General features: G+C 48.1%; 1 protein-coding gene across 1 annotated transcript; it reads right to left on the minus strand.

Moving 5' to 3' along the window:
- Positions 1 to 1,174: 1,174 nt before the first annotated feature.
- Positions 1,175 to 12,777, minus strand: hdlbpa (high density lipoprotein binding protein a). The gene is made up of 28 exons (XM_076158802.1): positions 12,654 to 12,777; positions 10,881 to 10,952; positions 9,238 to 9,401; positions 8,981 to 9,147; positions 8,629 to 8,844; positions 8,329 to 8,535; positions 7,946 to 8,161; positions 7,645 to 7,851; positions 7,448 to 7,555; positions 7,249 to 7,353; positions 7,037 to 7,115; positions 6,731 to 6,870; positions 6,544 to 6,648; positions 6,305 to 6,418; positions 6,088 to 6,174; positions 5,876 to 6,007; positions 5,568 to 5,786; positions 5,238 to 5,459; positions 4,929 to 5,147; positions 4,696 to 4,834; positions 4,463 to 4,614; positions 4,280 to 4,384; positions 4,062 to 4,196; positions 3,405 to 3,548; positions 3,075 to 3,254; positions 2,860 to 2,976; positions 2,635 to 2,775; positions 1,175 to 2,544 (listed from the first exon to the last, which is right to left on the minus strand). The coding sequence occupies exons 3-28, from the start codon at positions 9,362 to 9,364 to the stop codon at positions 2,455 to 2,457; spliced, it is 3,873 nt and encodes a 1,290-aa protein (XP_076014917.1). The 5' UTR covers positions 9,365 to 9,401; positions 10,881 to 10,952; positions 12,654 to 12,777; the 3' UTR covers positions 1,175 to 2,454.
- Positions 12,778 to 14,007: the final 1,230 nt, after the last annotated feature.

Here is a 14,007-nt window from a genome sequence, read left to right on the forward strand (position 1 = left end):
CGTCTGCTCCTCCTTTAAACACACCAGAGTGACTCCTGAGTGGAGCACAGAGCAGATCAACCTGCAAGAGGAGGAGACCAGACGGGAGGGAATTCATCTCCACTCTTTCTCTGTTTGTTCATTATCTCACACACACACACACTGGTCATGTTGTGGTTGTAGTGATGTCCCAGTGACATGGAGCTTTGTTGCCGTGGCCTCCTCACCTTCACATCTCGTACCTGTAGTTCCTCATCTGTCCACCAGGTAGCGCCCTGGAGTCTGTGGCCTTGTGAACTCTGTGACGCCGAGCTCATCCCGCCCAAACTCCAGCCGTTAGTCTGCCCCCACTTCAATCCTTCTCTTTCTCCTCCTTTTTTTGTGTTTTGCCCTCCTCCCGGTCTGAACGCGACCTTTAGATCCTCGCCCTGATTCATAACAAAGGAGGTCGTTAAAGGAGAAACGGCTCCAGGCCTCTGAAACAACAGAGACCGGTCAGCACTTTGTTTGGGTGGAGTCTGAATGTTACAGGGGGTAATTAAAGCCCAGGTCACAAATACTGCTGAAGTGCCCTTGAGCTACAGACTTCACTGCCAAACAAATCTCTTTAACAGTACAGGAGTCTGATGGTCGAGAGAGAGAGAGAGAGAGAGAGAGAGAGAGAGAGAGAGAGAGAGAGAGAGAGAGCGAGAGAGAGAGCGAGAGATCCTAGATGTCTGTGGTCTGATCCATACTGTGAAGGATCAGGGCCCTCTGGACCCTCTGGACCCTCTGGACCCCTGGTCACAGATGGAGACATGTTGGTGCGTTTTAAACCAGACTATGACATCATTCTGTCAATCATAGGAGCCACTTAGAGGAGGCGTGTTTATATCCTTGTCTGTGGCTGTGAAGCAGCTCAGGTTACTAACTGACCCCTGACCCCTGACCCTCAGGGCATCACACAGGTATGATGTCACCTTTGCAGTAATAAAGTTTCATATTGTTTAAAGGTGCTGCTCCTTTACAGTCAGGTCCTCCTGTTGTCTTAGAGTTAAGATCATTAAGAGGCTTCAGCTCCAATCAGGCTCAGCTAAGGTTGTGGGTGTAACCCTTTCATCTGCTGGAGCTTCATGAATGCTCCAGACTCTCAGAACATTGATCCTGCTTGAGCACAAAGTGTTAGGACTCACAGAGACACACAGACACACACAACCAAGAGGTTTTCCTTTTTTACTGGCTTTTTGGACAAGTTCTTTTCCAGTGTCATCCATAACCGTTCATTTCTATGGTATTTGCATATTCTTTCATTCGAGACTAGAAGGATAGAAAGCAGGAGGCTTGATGCTTGATGGTGAAGTCGACTCAGTGACTGGAGGGAACGCTTCATGAGAACTAAACACTCCACCCAGCCGTCCACTCACACACAGCATGACATCAGTCCGGCCTGGTTTGTATGCTTCTAGATGTAAGGCTGACTTTGTTTCCTTTAGAAAGGGACATTGCTATTTAACAGAACAATCTGCATAGCAACTGGAAGACAATGGGACTGGACACTGACCCAACACAGAGGATGAGGAACACAGGACATCACTGGACAGTTGGCACAAGATGCTCAGGTTCTGCTCACAAACATGATCGACTAAATAAAAGAAAAATGTCAGTGTCAAAAGAGTTCATTCAACAGTTAGTGTGAGGGTTTGATACGTTGGAGGCCGATAGTGTTTTAACAAACTGTAGTTCTGGCATGAGCTCCAAAGCATCTGGCAGTTTGAGTCGGTGCCATTCTGCAGTGGCTGAACACTTCCTCCACAAAAATATAGATCAATTCATAAGGCTACAAGGTCGGTGCCACTACTGAACCATGATTACAGACACACACACACACACAGACACACACACACCAGCAGATGGGGAAGACGTGATGACATCACTACTATGTGCTTGAGGGCTACCAGACGATTTTCACTCAGCTACACGATTAAAGCAGGAGGGAGCAGGAGGGAGAATCAGCCGGACCCCCGTCAGGCAGGCAGGGGTCGTACCTGCCCCGGGTCCACAGCACTAACTCCGCCCCTTTGCACCCCCCTGCGAAGGCAACTAAGATCAGGGCAGCTCAGTAAAATGTATCAAACTGAAGTCTGGCCACCTTTGAATTTGGTATAACGGTTCAAACTACAATGACGTGTCACTTCTTAACATTGAAATGTCAGAGCTGCTTCTTCTTCCTTTTTTTTTTAAACCACCTGTACAAAATGGACTGCGACCTCAGTCACAGTATTTTGAGCAGACGTCACAGATACAAAGCTCACAGGTCGATTACAGTTTCCAAAAGCACTTTGAGACTCTGCGATGGAGAAGCAGGGGAGGAGACAGAGGAGGCAGACATTCTCAGAAATATAGACTTTTAGGGTCAGCGGTCAGTCCAGGTCAGGAGGGGGTTACCAGGGGAAGATTCTGTTCGGTTAAGTTCAGGCCCGTCTGCAGCAGCACAGCTTAGAAACGCTTGGGTCCCCATGGAGACGCCTTGGTCGCCACGGGGGCTCCGAAGCTGGGGAAGTCCTCCGAGCTGCTCATGTCAGGAGCCTGGAGGGAGGGGACAGCAGAGAAACATCATGAGTGCTGATGGTACCAGGACCACATGGAGAAAAGGTCCAGACGTGCGAGGGGACCGACCTTCTCGTTGGACGTGGCCCACGGAGCCTCTCGCACCACAAAGCCTTTGGACGGGACGCGCTGCTCGTCCATGGAGGCAGCGCCGCTTACAGGGGGCCTCATGTACGCCATCTTCGACTCGTTCTCCACAACATCTGCCATCTAAGAGCCCAAACACAGAGCGCCAGAGTCAGAGTCTGTTTACATACATGATCTAAGAGGCAGTGAACACACGAGGACACTCACATATTCTTCTTCCAGGTTGAGGAGATGGTCGATGGCTTCATCCACGAGCTCAGGACGACCCATGACGGTCACAAGGTTTGGGTCTGCAGCTCCACTCTGGGGAAACCTGAGGTCAACCTGAATGAGAGAAGAGGGGGGGGTTAGATGTAAATCCTCCAGATTCATGTTGGTCTGTTGCTGAAGGTTTCTCTACATGTCTGGAGTCCCGTCTTCACCTTAAACTCGTCCATGATCCTGCGGATGCCTTTGCCTCGGGCTCCGATGATGCGGGCGTGGACTCTGCTGTCCAGGGTGATGTCCTCAGAGATCATCTCCTCCAGCTCGTCCACTTTAGCCTGGATGGCGTCTCGTGCAGCTATGGCTTTGTGCTCATACCCTGTTATGGTTATTTGATCCTGAAGAGAGAAGAGGAAAAGTATACAGTTACATCAAACATCGGTTTCTCCTGGGTGTGTAACATCACGTAACACACACACACACCCACCCACACACACACACACAGAGTGTAAGATGATCAACCACACCTGCAGGACAAAGTGCTTTACCTGGTTGTCGTCGTTCTTTTCGGGGAACTGAATGTTAACATCGTGCTCGGTGCGGATGATGGTGATGATGGCGCCCTTACGCCCGATGATCTTGGGGTGATACTTGGGGTCCACAGTGATCGTCAACTTGAAACTCCTGAGTGCCTGAGGTGGGTTTGGGTTGAGACAGGAGAGTCAGTCTCACACTTTCAATGTGTGCAACTGGCATTGTGCAAAACATGTATGTGTAGCATGTGTGCATGTGTGTAGCATGTGTGCATGTGTGTAGCATGTGTGCATGTGTGTAGCATGTGTGTAGCATGTGTGCATGTGTGTAGCATGTGTGCATGTGTGTAGCATGTGTGTAGCATGTGTGCATGTGTGTAGCATGTGTGCATGTGTGTAGCATGTGTGTAGCATGTGTGCATCGGTGTAGCATGTGTGCATGTGTGTAGCATGTGTGCATGTGTGTAGCATGTGTGCATGTGTGTAGCATGTGTGCATGTGTGTAGCATGTGTGCATGTGTGTAGCATGTGTGTAGCATGTGTGCATCGGTGTAGAAATAACTGCAAGAATTTCAAAAGCATGAATTGGAAGAGGAATTTCTTTAGAGACATTAAAGGTGTTCTTCCTTTCTTAAGACACTAGCACATACTAAGACACTAGCACATACTAACCCGGTCCTCCTGCTCAGCCTGCAGCTCCTTGACGCGCTCCAGCAGCCCCTCCTTGGCGCGCTCCAGGTGTGTGGTCAGGCCGGTGACAGATATGATGTTAGATTGCAGCTCAGGAGCAGGCACTTGAATATTGACCTGCAGACAGACACACCACTCGGTGAAGTGTCCCTGACAGGAAGCAGCGGAACAGCAGAAACAACAGAAACTAGAATACACACCTCAAATTCATCCATCATCTTACGGATTCCACTTCCTTTCTGTCCAATGATGTAACGATGAAGCTCAAAAGGCACTTCAACCTCAATAGAGACAGGAACCAAGGCCTGAGGACAGAAGACTCAAGAGTCAACATCACTTCTTTACTCATACTTCTCCTCTCGTGTTGTGTTCTACCAGCTGACCTTCAATGCTTCCACGGCAGCCTCACACCGCTCTTTTCTGCCAGAGATCACGATCACGTCACACTTCTTAGGTGCGTTTGGATCAACCACCTCCTTCACTTCAACGTCGGCTTCTCCATTCTCTTGTATGGGAGCCTCTGCAGGAGGAGCCGCTGGAAGAGGACGAGAAGGTTTGTTCAGGAACAGAGAACAAAAGGAAAGGAGACAAGGTTCCCAGCTGTCCGTGGCTTCACCTTGAGGATCCTCCCGCTCTGGGAACTTAATCTGGACAATATGATCTCTGGTGATCTGCTGGATTCGTGAGCCTTTGGGACCCATGATAGAACGGTGGAACTTCTGAGGAATCACACACTCGATGGTCACCTGAGCATCCTGCACATCAGAGGATAGGAAAGAGAAACTTGTTCAACCTAAGCCACATCACACAGAGTTACACAGCAAGATGGGGAACCTGGTGTTCACTTACCAAGTCCTCAACGATCTCCTGCATACGTTTTTTGGCTGCCTCCACACAGTCTTTGGCTCCTTTGAGGGTGACTTTGTCGCTCTGAGACCCAGTGCGAGGGAAGCTCACCATCACGCCGCCATACTCCTCAGCCAGGTCTCTTAGGACCTGACCACGACGAGCCACAAAGTAGCGATGGTGCTTAGGATCAACATTCATTCCATCTTCAACAACGTTATCCTGAACAAAGAAACAAACATGAGCTCCTTATCCTGGAGAGCAGAGGAGAAGCAGAGGGCAGCTGGGTGAGGAACACATGTGGAGCTTTACCAGACTCTTGATGAGCTCCTCCAGCTCCTTCTGGGCCTCACGCACAGCTTCTTCTGTGCCAACCACAGTGATGAGCTCCTGATCCTGGTCCTCTGCAGTGGGGAAGATGATCCTGGCCCCGGTGCTGTCACGAACCTTACGGATGTTTCCGCCACCTTTCCCGATAAGGAACTTGTGGTATTCAGGCTTTGCACGCAGCTCGGCAGTGTGACTCTTTGTTTGCTGAAAAGATGTGATAGGAAGACCTTTAGGGACTAAAAACAGATGAGGAAGCTCTTCTTAACATTATTAACTGGGCCAGGTTGAATGAAACATGGACTTGGTTCAAACCTTCTCCTCTGCCAGAGCAAGCAGCTGCTGTTTGGCTTTCTCCACCTCCTCGGCAGGGCCTCGGATGGTGACCTTATCAATCCCTGAGCCTTCAGAGGGGAAGTGGATGTGAACGCCACCACACTCCTCCATGATGGAGCGCACTAAACGTCCCTTTGACCCAATCAGTGAGTTGTGAAGCTTAGAGGGAATGGACACCTCGATCTCTGAAATGTTGGCCTGAGAACAAAACAAAGACATTCATTACAATTACACAATCTATACACACACGCACGCGCGAGAGGCTGAGCTGTGCGTTAACCCCTTACCAACTCTTTCTGAATGGCCAGGATCCGGATGCGTGCCGTCTCACAGTTTGCCTTCTTGCCTATGATGACGATCATCTCAGAGTTGCTGTTCTCAGCAGGAAGGTCAATTTTTGTGTTTGTTTCCTCACGAATCTGAAACAAAGCAACACATTTGTCAACCAAATGGGGACAGACTACTTCTTGTAAGTGTGTGTGCACTCTTCTAAATATACCTTCTTGATATTTGATCCTCCTTTTCCAATGATGTTCCTATGGAACTGTTTGAAGATGGGGACTGAAACAGAGAAGCTGTTCTCCACCTGATCAAAGGAATGGAAGAGATGTGAGCCCATCACACTTTACACTGCAGCCTTTAGGACGGCCAGTTTACACACAGACACACACTAACGTGTCACACATGTCCAGACTAAGAGCTTCTTGTAGATTTACCATTTCAGCCACGATCTTCTGCATGAACTTGGAGCATTTCTCCACCTCGTTTCTTGGGCCTCGGAGCTGAACGATGTCACTCTTTTGTGCTGGGTCGGGGAAGTTGATGATAACCTTGAACAAATGAATTGAGGTTGTTAAATGAGAGAATATGGGTCAAGTATGAACTGAAGTTAACCCCGACACTCCTGTGATGAGTCCCACAGTGAACGACACCGTGGGATCACAGTCACACTCACCTCAGGGAATTTATCGCGCACTTCCTTTATCTTCTCCCCTTTTTGCCCGATGATGGCTCTATGGAAACGATGTTCAATGATCAGGTCCTTTGTGCGCTCATTCTCCTGCAAAAGACAACATACTCATCAAACACACATGGAGAGCTGAGTTACACTAAGTAGCCTGTGAGCTGGCGTGTGTACCGACCATGCGGGTGGCGAGCTCAAGCAGCTCCTTCTTGGCTTCCTGGACACCCTGGGGGTCGCCTTCAATGCGGATCAGGTTGCTTTTCTCATTGTCGGGAGGTATGCGGACAGTCACTTTGTGCGCTTCTTTGATGCGGTTGACTGTAAACAAAGTCAAATCAACGGCTGGGGGAAAAATGCTAATCCAACTGCGTTTGTCCACGTGTGTGTGTGTGTGTGTGTGTGTGTGTGTGTGTGTGTGTGTGTGTGTGTGTGTGTGTGTGTGTGTGTGAGTAGAGACGTGCAGCTGCTGCATCATGGGACTTACTGTTAACGCCTGCTTTTCCAATCAGGTGTCTGTGGAATTTGGGATCCACGCTGATCTCTGTGTAGTCCATACGACTCACCTGTGGTCAAAAGGAGAAGAAGTTGTAAGTAAAGTCTTTACTAAAGAGAAACACATGAAGTGATTGGTTTCCAGCACAGCGACCTCACGCAGCCTTCTGAGAGCTTTCTGATACGTGGCAACTCAAATCTCACCAAATCTGTAACAATGACTTCAATCTGGCCCTGCACGACCTGCACGTCTTTGGTGGGACCCTCCAGGGTGATCTTATCTTCTCCCTCAGTGAACTCAATGTGCACCTGGATGCAAAAGACATCAAAGTACAATGTTAAACAAAGAAACAAGACGTGCATGAGCTCCGTCCTTCCAACCCTGAGGATCCATCATTCTGACCTTGGGCATTTGCTGGGTGATTTTGGCCAGGTTCTGCCCCTTCTTCCCAATGATGAAACGATGAAGCCAAGAAGGAGCCATGACCGAGGAGATGGTGTAGCTGTTTGCCTGCAAAACAAACAAAGGATGAATGTTTCATTGAATTATCCCCGTTAATGCAAACCATGTGAGGGAGGAGAAGAGAAGAGACTTCCCACCTTGGCATAAACTTCAGTGAGGGCCTGACCCAGACGGTCCGGTTCCCCACGAAGGATGACAGTTTCTGAGCTGCTGTCAGAAGGTGGAATCTCCACTGACACACCGGTCTTCTCCAGGATCTCTTGCAGGGTGTTTCCCTTGGGGCCGATCACATACTTGTGCTGAGACTTCTTCACTTCCACAGCGATGGTGGTGGTGTTCTTCTTCTGCAATTAGGAAGTAAACAGCTGAGAGATGAGCCTGGGATCATTCAGGTCGAGATTCAACATCAAGTCCAATTCTAATGACGTGCCAATCTACCTTTTCTTCAGCAACCTTAATGATCAGAGTGGCAGCCAGGGCCACCTGCTCTTTCTCCCCAGTGATGACAATCTCCGTCTTGTTCACACTGGGAGGGGGAACATTGATGCGGGCACCGGTCTCCTGCATCATTTCTCCTACACGCTTGTTGTAGGCACCAGTGATGAAGGGGTGGTAGACTTTATCAATGTTCACTCTCTCCACAGCACGTTTGTCCTGGAAAGATAAGACGGTACAACATGCGGTCACATTTATACATTAGAATGTACAGCGTGAACCCTGATGTAGCTAGTAAGGATACTCTGAATGCATCACCAGCAAACTAACAAAGCAGACTGAAGCCACAATACTCTAGTCCCATTCATTATAGGTGACCATTTTACCTGCTCGGCTGAGATCAACAGGATCTCGTGCTTCGCCTTCTCCAGGCCCTCCTTGGTGCCAGAGATCTTGATCTGGTTGCTGGTGTCGTCAGGTCGTGGGATTTGGATTTTGGTGGCCGTCTTGAGCTCGAGCTCCTGAAGCTTCTCCCCATTTTTGCCAATGACAAAACGATGGTGCTCCTTGGGAATGGCGACAGTAGCTGAAGCCTGTTGAGTTGTGTGAAATTGTATGATTGGCATTATACAGTGTCCATTTGTATAGTTTCACTATGCATGTATCAACAAAGACCAGTCTCTGACCTGAGTCTGCAATCGGGACACAATCTCCTTACGGGCCTTCATCACAGCTTCCAACTTCCCAGAGACCATGATGGAGAGGCCCTGATCTTTAGCCAGAGAGAGTTCCAGGTGGGCTCCGGTCTTATGCATGATGTCAACACAGACCTTTGCCTGGTCTCCTTCCCCAAACTGATTGATGTCCTTGTACTTGCGCTCCTCTAGCGGCACGTGGAAAACCTGGTTTACAGAGAAAGTCCATCAAACCTCACATGCATAACATCTTGTTGCTGGTTCCAATGTTCACTGTTATGATTATACGGCGTTATGATGGACTGTCAGATGGCAGCAGTAGAGGCCCTTTAAAATGTCATACCTGGGTGATGATTGAAGACTTGAGAGGACGGATCTTGGATGTCCAGGCATTGGGAGTTTCCTGGGTCCCCTCAGGTGAGGCCGCCTTCTCTGGCAGAGGTGGGAAAGCATCCTTGTAGGTAGGAAGGGCATCTTCCTCCTCTACACCACTGGGTCCTGCCACAGGAGCTACGCACAAAGACACAACCGAGTCCATGTAAAGCTCCCAGTCAAAATACATGTTGATACAGTGTAGTGACCTTTAAGACAAAGACTCACCAACAGGTGCAGGGACAGGAGCGCTGCCGCCGCCGCCGCTGCCGCCACCACCGGCGCCCTGCTCCGGCAAGAGCCCACTGCGGTGCTCATTGAAGCTTTCCTGCGTAAGTACAGCGACTGAGCTCATGGTCAAAATCCCACGCTAACAGAGTCCGAGTGTGCCACTGGAAGGAAAAGGTACATTGTTTTAAAGATTAACAAGAGAAAAGGCATACATATATAAATGAAACGAGTGTGTGTGTGTGTGTGTGCGCTTGGTCCGTGTTTCTACACCAGGTTCTCTCATTCAGGCTCCAGAAGGCCTTTAGATGGTGTATGTGTTGAACAGTAGCACTGCCAAAGACCTGACTGATGAATGACCGGTTGAACATTTTTTGAAAAGCTCCAAATGTGTGTGTTTGAAATGAATTCCTTCCTGAAGCACTCAATGCAGGAGTTTGGCCTGATAAGCTTATCATTGGTGGACTTTGGGATGTTCTCCATAATCTCCTCTAACCTTTATCACATGAGGCCACATCTTTCTACAATTATCTGAGGGGAGCTCATATTACCATGAGTGGGGAGTAAATAGATTATCTTTTAACACAAAGAATGCACGTGGTGAGAGGGCCGTGGCTTCATTGTGTTGTTCCTAAAGGCGGCAGCGTTTCTTCGTCTTGACTCCGAGTCTCCCAGCCTGCTCTTTACCCAGTGATACTCTAAGCTCTGCAGCTTGGTGCGCAGACTCCCAGGCTAAGAGGATTTCCCTCAGGTGGCCAAGTTGGATGGGATTAAGGCAAAAATCCATTCTAACAGAAAGTTCATAATGTCCAGTCTCCAGTTACTGAACATGCATCACGTTCCTGAGCAGAAGGACAAGCCCACGGTCTCATCAGTGACATCCGCAACACAGGACAGCCTGAATCTATCTACATGTCTTTACTTAATACACCCACCCCCCACACTTTAGAGGTGTTGATCCATGAACAGGTTAAGTGCCTCAGCAGGAGTCAGGGCCGTCTCACAGACTTTTACTCTAACAGGAATGAAGACTTTCAGTGGCTTTTACACAAACAGATGTCAGCTGTTCACCCCAGAGCACAGGTGTCCACATTTACAGTGTTTAATGGAACAGGCAGTTGATTGAGGTTCATTCAGAGGCTGAAGTTGGGGCAGTGAAGTGGAGCGTTTAGCCTGAAAACTTCTGAAACCCTTTCAGTGGCCTCTTCCTTGTCAGGCTTCATAAACCTAAGCCTGCTCTGCCCCCTGCTCATTACACTCTGCTAACCTAAAGAGATTTACGGGCCTGCAAACACACCAAAGGTACGAAACAAACAGTAGTACACAACAGTAAAGTAAATGCAGGCCTCGTTCCTCCTTGCGAGCGCCTCAGGTTCTCTCCTCGCGCCCGTTCAGATGCAAGCCGTTGCCTTTGCAGCCGAGTCTCCGCTGTAGCAGTTTAGTGGTAACAGAAGACTCCACATGACGTATTACACAATGAGAAGTGTCCACAAAGCCACGCCAAAGCACAACACACACTTACATGTTTACTTTATTTCATTTTCTCAGCAGGGAAAGTGCTAAATGTTTTTATTTATAAGTGGCAGAGGTTTAATGGGAGTCACCTCACTAATCAGGACTCGGGTGATGAAGTATCTACTTACCAGCTAAATGGTCAGTTACCAGATTATCCGTCCTGTAAAGATGCAAGTTCCCGTCAGCCTGCCAGCTTTTGCCTGAGGACAACAAAGAGCCTAAATTATAATTCCACAGTTTAGCTGTAAGAGGTGTGATCGAGTTCAGACGCTCGCAACGCAGATAAATACACAAACACCAGAAATACACATCTGCACAACAACAACTCCCTGATGCTGCTGAGCAAACAGACGCACAACATTTATACATCAACAAATCATCAAACACAAAAGTTAAGCATTGTGAAAAAGACAGCAGCTGGTCCAACTGATGGCCAGCTGACTGTGCCCGGTGCTATTGGGCCAATAAGAGAGATGCCATGTTACTGCAGCAGGGCTCAGCTCCAGAAGAGAACAAGGTGCCTAAGGAGCAGCTTCCTGTCTCACACACAGAGGGGGGGGGGACTGGAGCTTCTGTGGTTGAGCCTCTCCTGTCTGTAGAGCCACACAGTCCTGACTCTGGGGACCGGCTGGATGAGCCAGGTAAACAGGTTCCTCCCTCTTCTACCTGTTACGCTCTGGCCTAGTTGTTGTTACACAAACGGCCTCAGAAACTTTAGGTTCACAGATCAGCAGTGAGAGGCTTTGACTCTAATGAAGAGGCTGGCATTGGTGTGAGGTTAAAGAATGCAGCCATCAGGTCTGGAGGACATTAATCTCTTTTACACGTGTCCATATTTGATCCAGACACACTCGTGTTTACACAGATGAACATGTTTAACCCCTAAAGACAAACAATGTATCCTTACATTCATTTAGCTAAGATTTACACTCACTCTGTTTAATAAGTTTACTCGAGTCTCTAACGTGTAACGAGTTCATTATGAGACACACACACACACACACACACACACACATGTGTTAATACATGTATGACCCGTTTATCTTAACATGATGTGACTTTGATCTTCATGACTCTCAGGCGCTAATAGGTGAACAATGTGTTGACTCGTTAGCAGCCGCAGGATGACGTGAGGGCGTGTTAACCCTTTAACTCTCCTTGGAGTCGTTATAAAGAGTTATAATCAAATCCAGGATTAAGGATTTAAGCGTGGAATGGTCGTGAGTGCTAGCTAACCCGAGTTAGCTTGGCTAGCACAGCTCCGCGGCGCTAGCGGCGTCTAAACATCTTCCTCAGATGAAGAAGAGCTCACAGACATGACGAGGAGGGAGGTAGAGTGACTCCATGAGCCGAAGTGAGCGCCTCCGTGCAGAACCGAGGTAGAAACTACAACCTTCTGAGACACAGCGACCAAAGCCGAGCTAGTTAGCAAACTTGCTAAAAACTTTGCCCGTGTGTGTGTGTGTGAGAATGTGACACGTAGCTGCTCCGTTAGCTTCACTCACTCAACTTCAGCTCAGCTAGCTCGCGACATGAAGCTAAGGACGGACTACATGCACAAACACCTAATTCACTTTGTCAATTCGAGAATAAAACCCGCGTCCCTTCGATTCGACCGAGTGCACACTGAGTGACAACACGACGCTTTAAAGTGCAAAGTGAACTACAGCCTCAGCTAGCGGGCTAACGCTAGCTAACACCACAGTTTGTTCAGCTAGCTCGCTAAAGTCCACGTAGGCACACAGCTGAGCGGAGCGGCGACACGCAGCCGGGACACGATCACGCACTTTAACGGCCCGATAACACCGAGACACCCGGCACCGGGCCGAAGGAGGCTCCGTGCCGGGGCTCCGTGAAGCAGAGACGGGACGGCGCTGCGGGAGAAAGAGTAAACTTCTTACTTCTGTTGTGTTCTCGTCTGCCGCCTTGAAGGTGCAGAAGCAGATGAAACTCCACTGGCGAGAAGGCGGAACAGACGGCGGAGGGCTTTATACGAGCAGGAGAGCCAATCACGGCCTGCTACGTCACGGCGGAGGGTCCGGTTACAGACCACTCACTCCTGGAGACACCGACTCTTGCGTAACTTCTGAACTTTGGTGGCAGAATGTGATCGATCCTCTCTGATCAGCTTATAGAGCTCAGCTTCAGGGGCGGGACTTCCTGTTTACACTGCCAAACTATTCTTGGATGTGTATATTGTTTCTTGTCTATTGTGTGTGTATTGTGTATATTGTTTCTTGTGTGTATTTTATCTTGTATTTCTTCTGCTGCACCTTTGCTACTGTGGCGACTGCATTTGAGATAAATAAACGTCCTATCCTCCTCTAACCTTATAGTGATGATCAACGTTGACACATTGTAATAAAGTATTGATCTGAACGTTGCCATGACTCCTGTGTCACAGCTGAATGTCTCCTTAGATGTTCAGTTAGAGAAGAACGATGATGCAGATGCTCTTTCTTATTTTGCCCTCATCAGCATGCAACAACAGTGAACTTAGTTTAGTAAGTAGTAATGTGCACACATCATGTAGTTTGTGTTTCCTCATGGAGAGCTTGAGCTGAAATGCATCAAACACAGAGCCATAACTTTCTTAAGTCTTCAATCCTTTCTCAGTAAAGTGATACACTTGAGTACACATGTTAAACTGATCAGAAACAAATGTACCACTAAACACTAACTCAAGCATCACAGTCAGTCCCTTCTCCTATATTTAAATAGCTGTTTAAGTGATTTGATGTTGTTATTGAGGAGCATAAAGCCTGGTTAGGTGTGAGATGAGGAGGATCAGGCTGAGGCAGGGTTTATATTCTGTGTCTATCTTCTTTTCAGTTCTTCACACCTCATGATCTAGATTACTTGGTAATTTTCAGAACATCTTATAATAAGTCTTTATTTAGAAGTGGTTGACATGTTTGAGCTTCCTGCCTCCACACTGAGAGTGGAAGTCTTTCTGTACAGTTTCTAATTGCATGTTGCAAAGCACTTCAAATACTTTCAGCTGCTTCTCTTGTCTCCTTCACTTCTGCCAAAGTCAGTGTTCCATTCTAAGTCACAGAGGACAGCAGGAGACAGTTAAGAACAGATAGGATCATAACATATACATTTCCCTCCAAAGGTTACATGTGTGATCCCTACAGTGAAAGAGAAGAAGAGCTGGAGAGGTGATACAAAATCACTGGCTTTCTGTTTCAGCACATTTTATTATGATTGGTCCATAAACCACTCATAAAGGATGAATCAATCACAAATAAA

Source organism: Genypterus blacodes, unplaced genomic scaffold, assembly GCF_046128005.1.
Source record: "Genypterus blacodes isolate CSIRO-AG114 ecotype Tasmania unplaced genomic scaffold, CSIRO-AGI_Gbla_v1 ptg000087l_1, whole genome shotgun sequence".
Taxonomy (NCBI): domain Eukaryota; kingdom Metazoa; phylum Chordata; class Actinopteri; order Ophidiiformes; family Ophidiidae; genus Genypterus; species Genypterus blacodes.

Bases quoted from the DNA above. Each gene is read 5' to 3' on its own strand.
- hdlbpa (XM_076158802.1), bottom strand. From the start codon at position 9,364: ATGAGCTCAGTCGCTGTACTTACGCAGGAAAGCTTCAATGAGCACCGC. The intron at 8,536-8,628 runs GTCAGAGACTGG...ACAACTCAACAG, and splicing joins TGTCCCGATTGCAGACTCAG to GCTTCAGCTACTGTCGCCAT. The intron at 4,835-4,928 runs GTAAGTGAACAC...TCTGATGTGCAG, and splicing joins AGGAGATCGTTGAGGACTTG to GATGCTCAGGTGACCATCGA.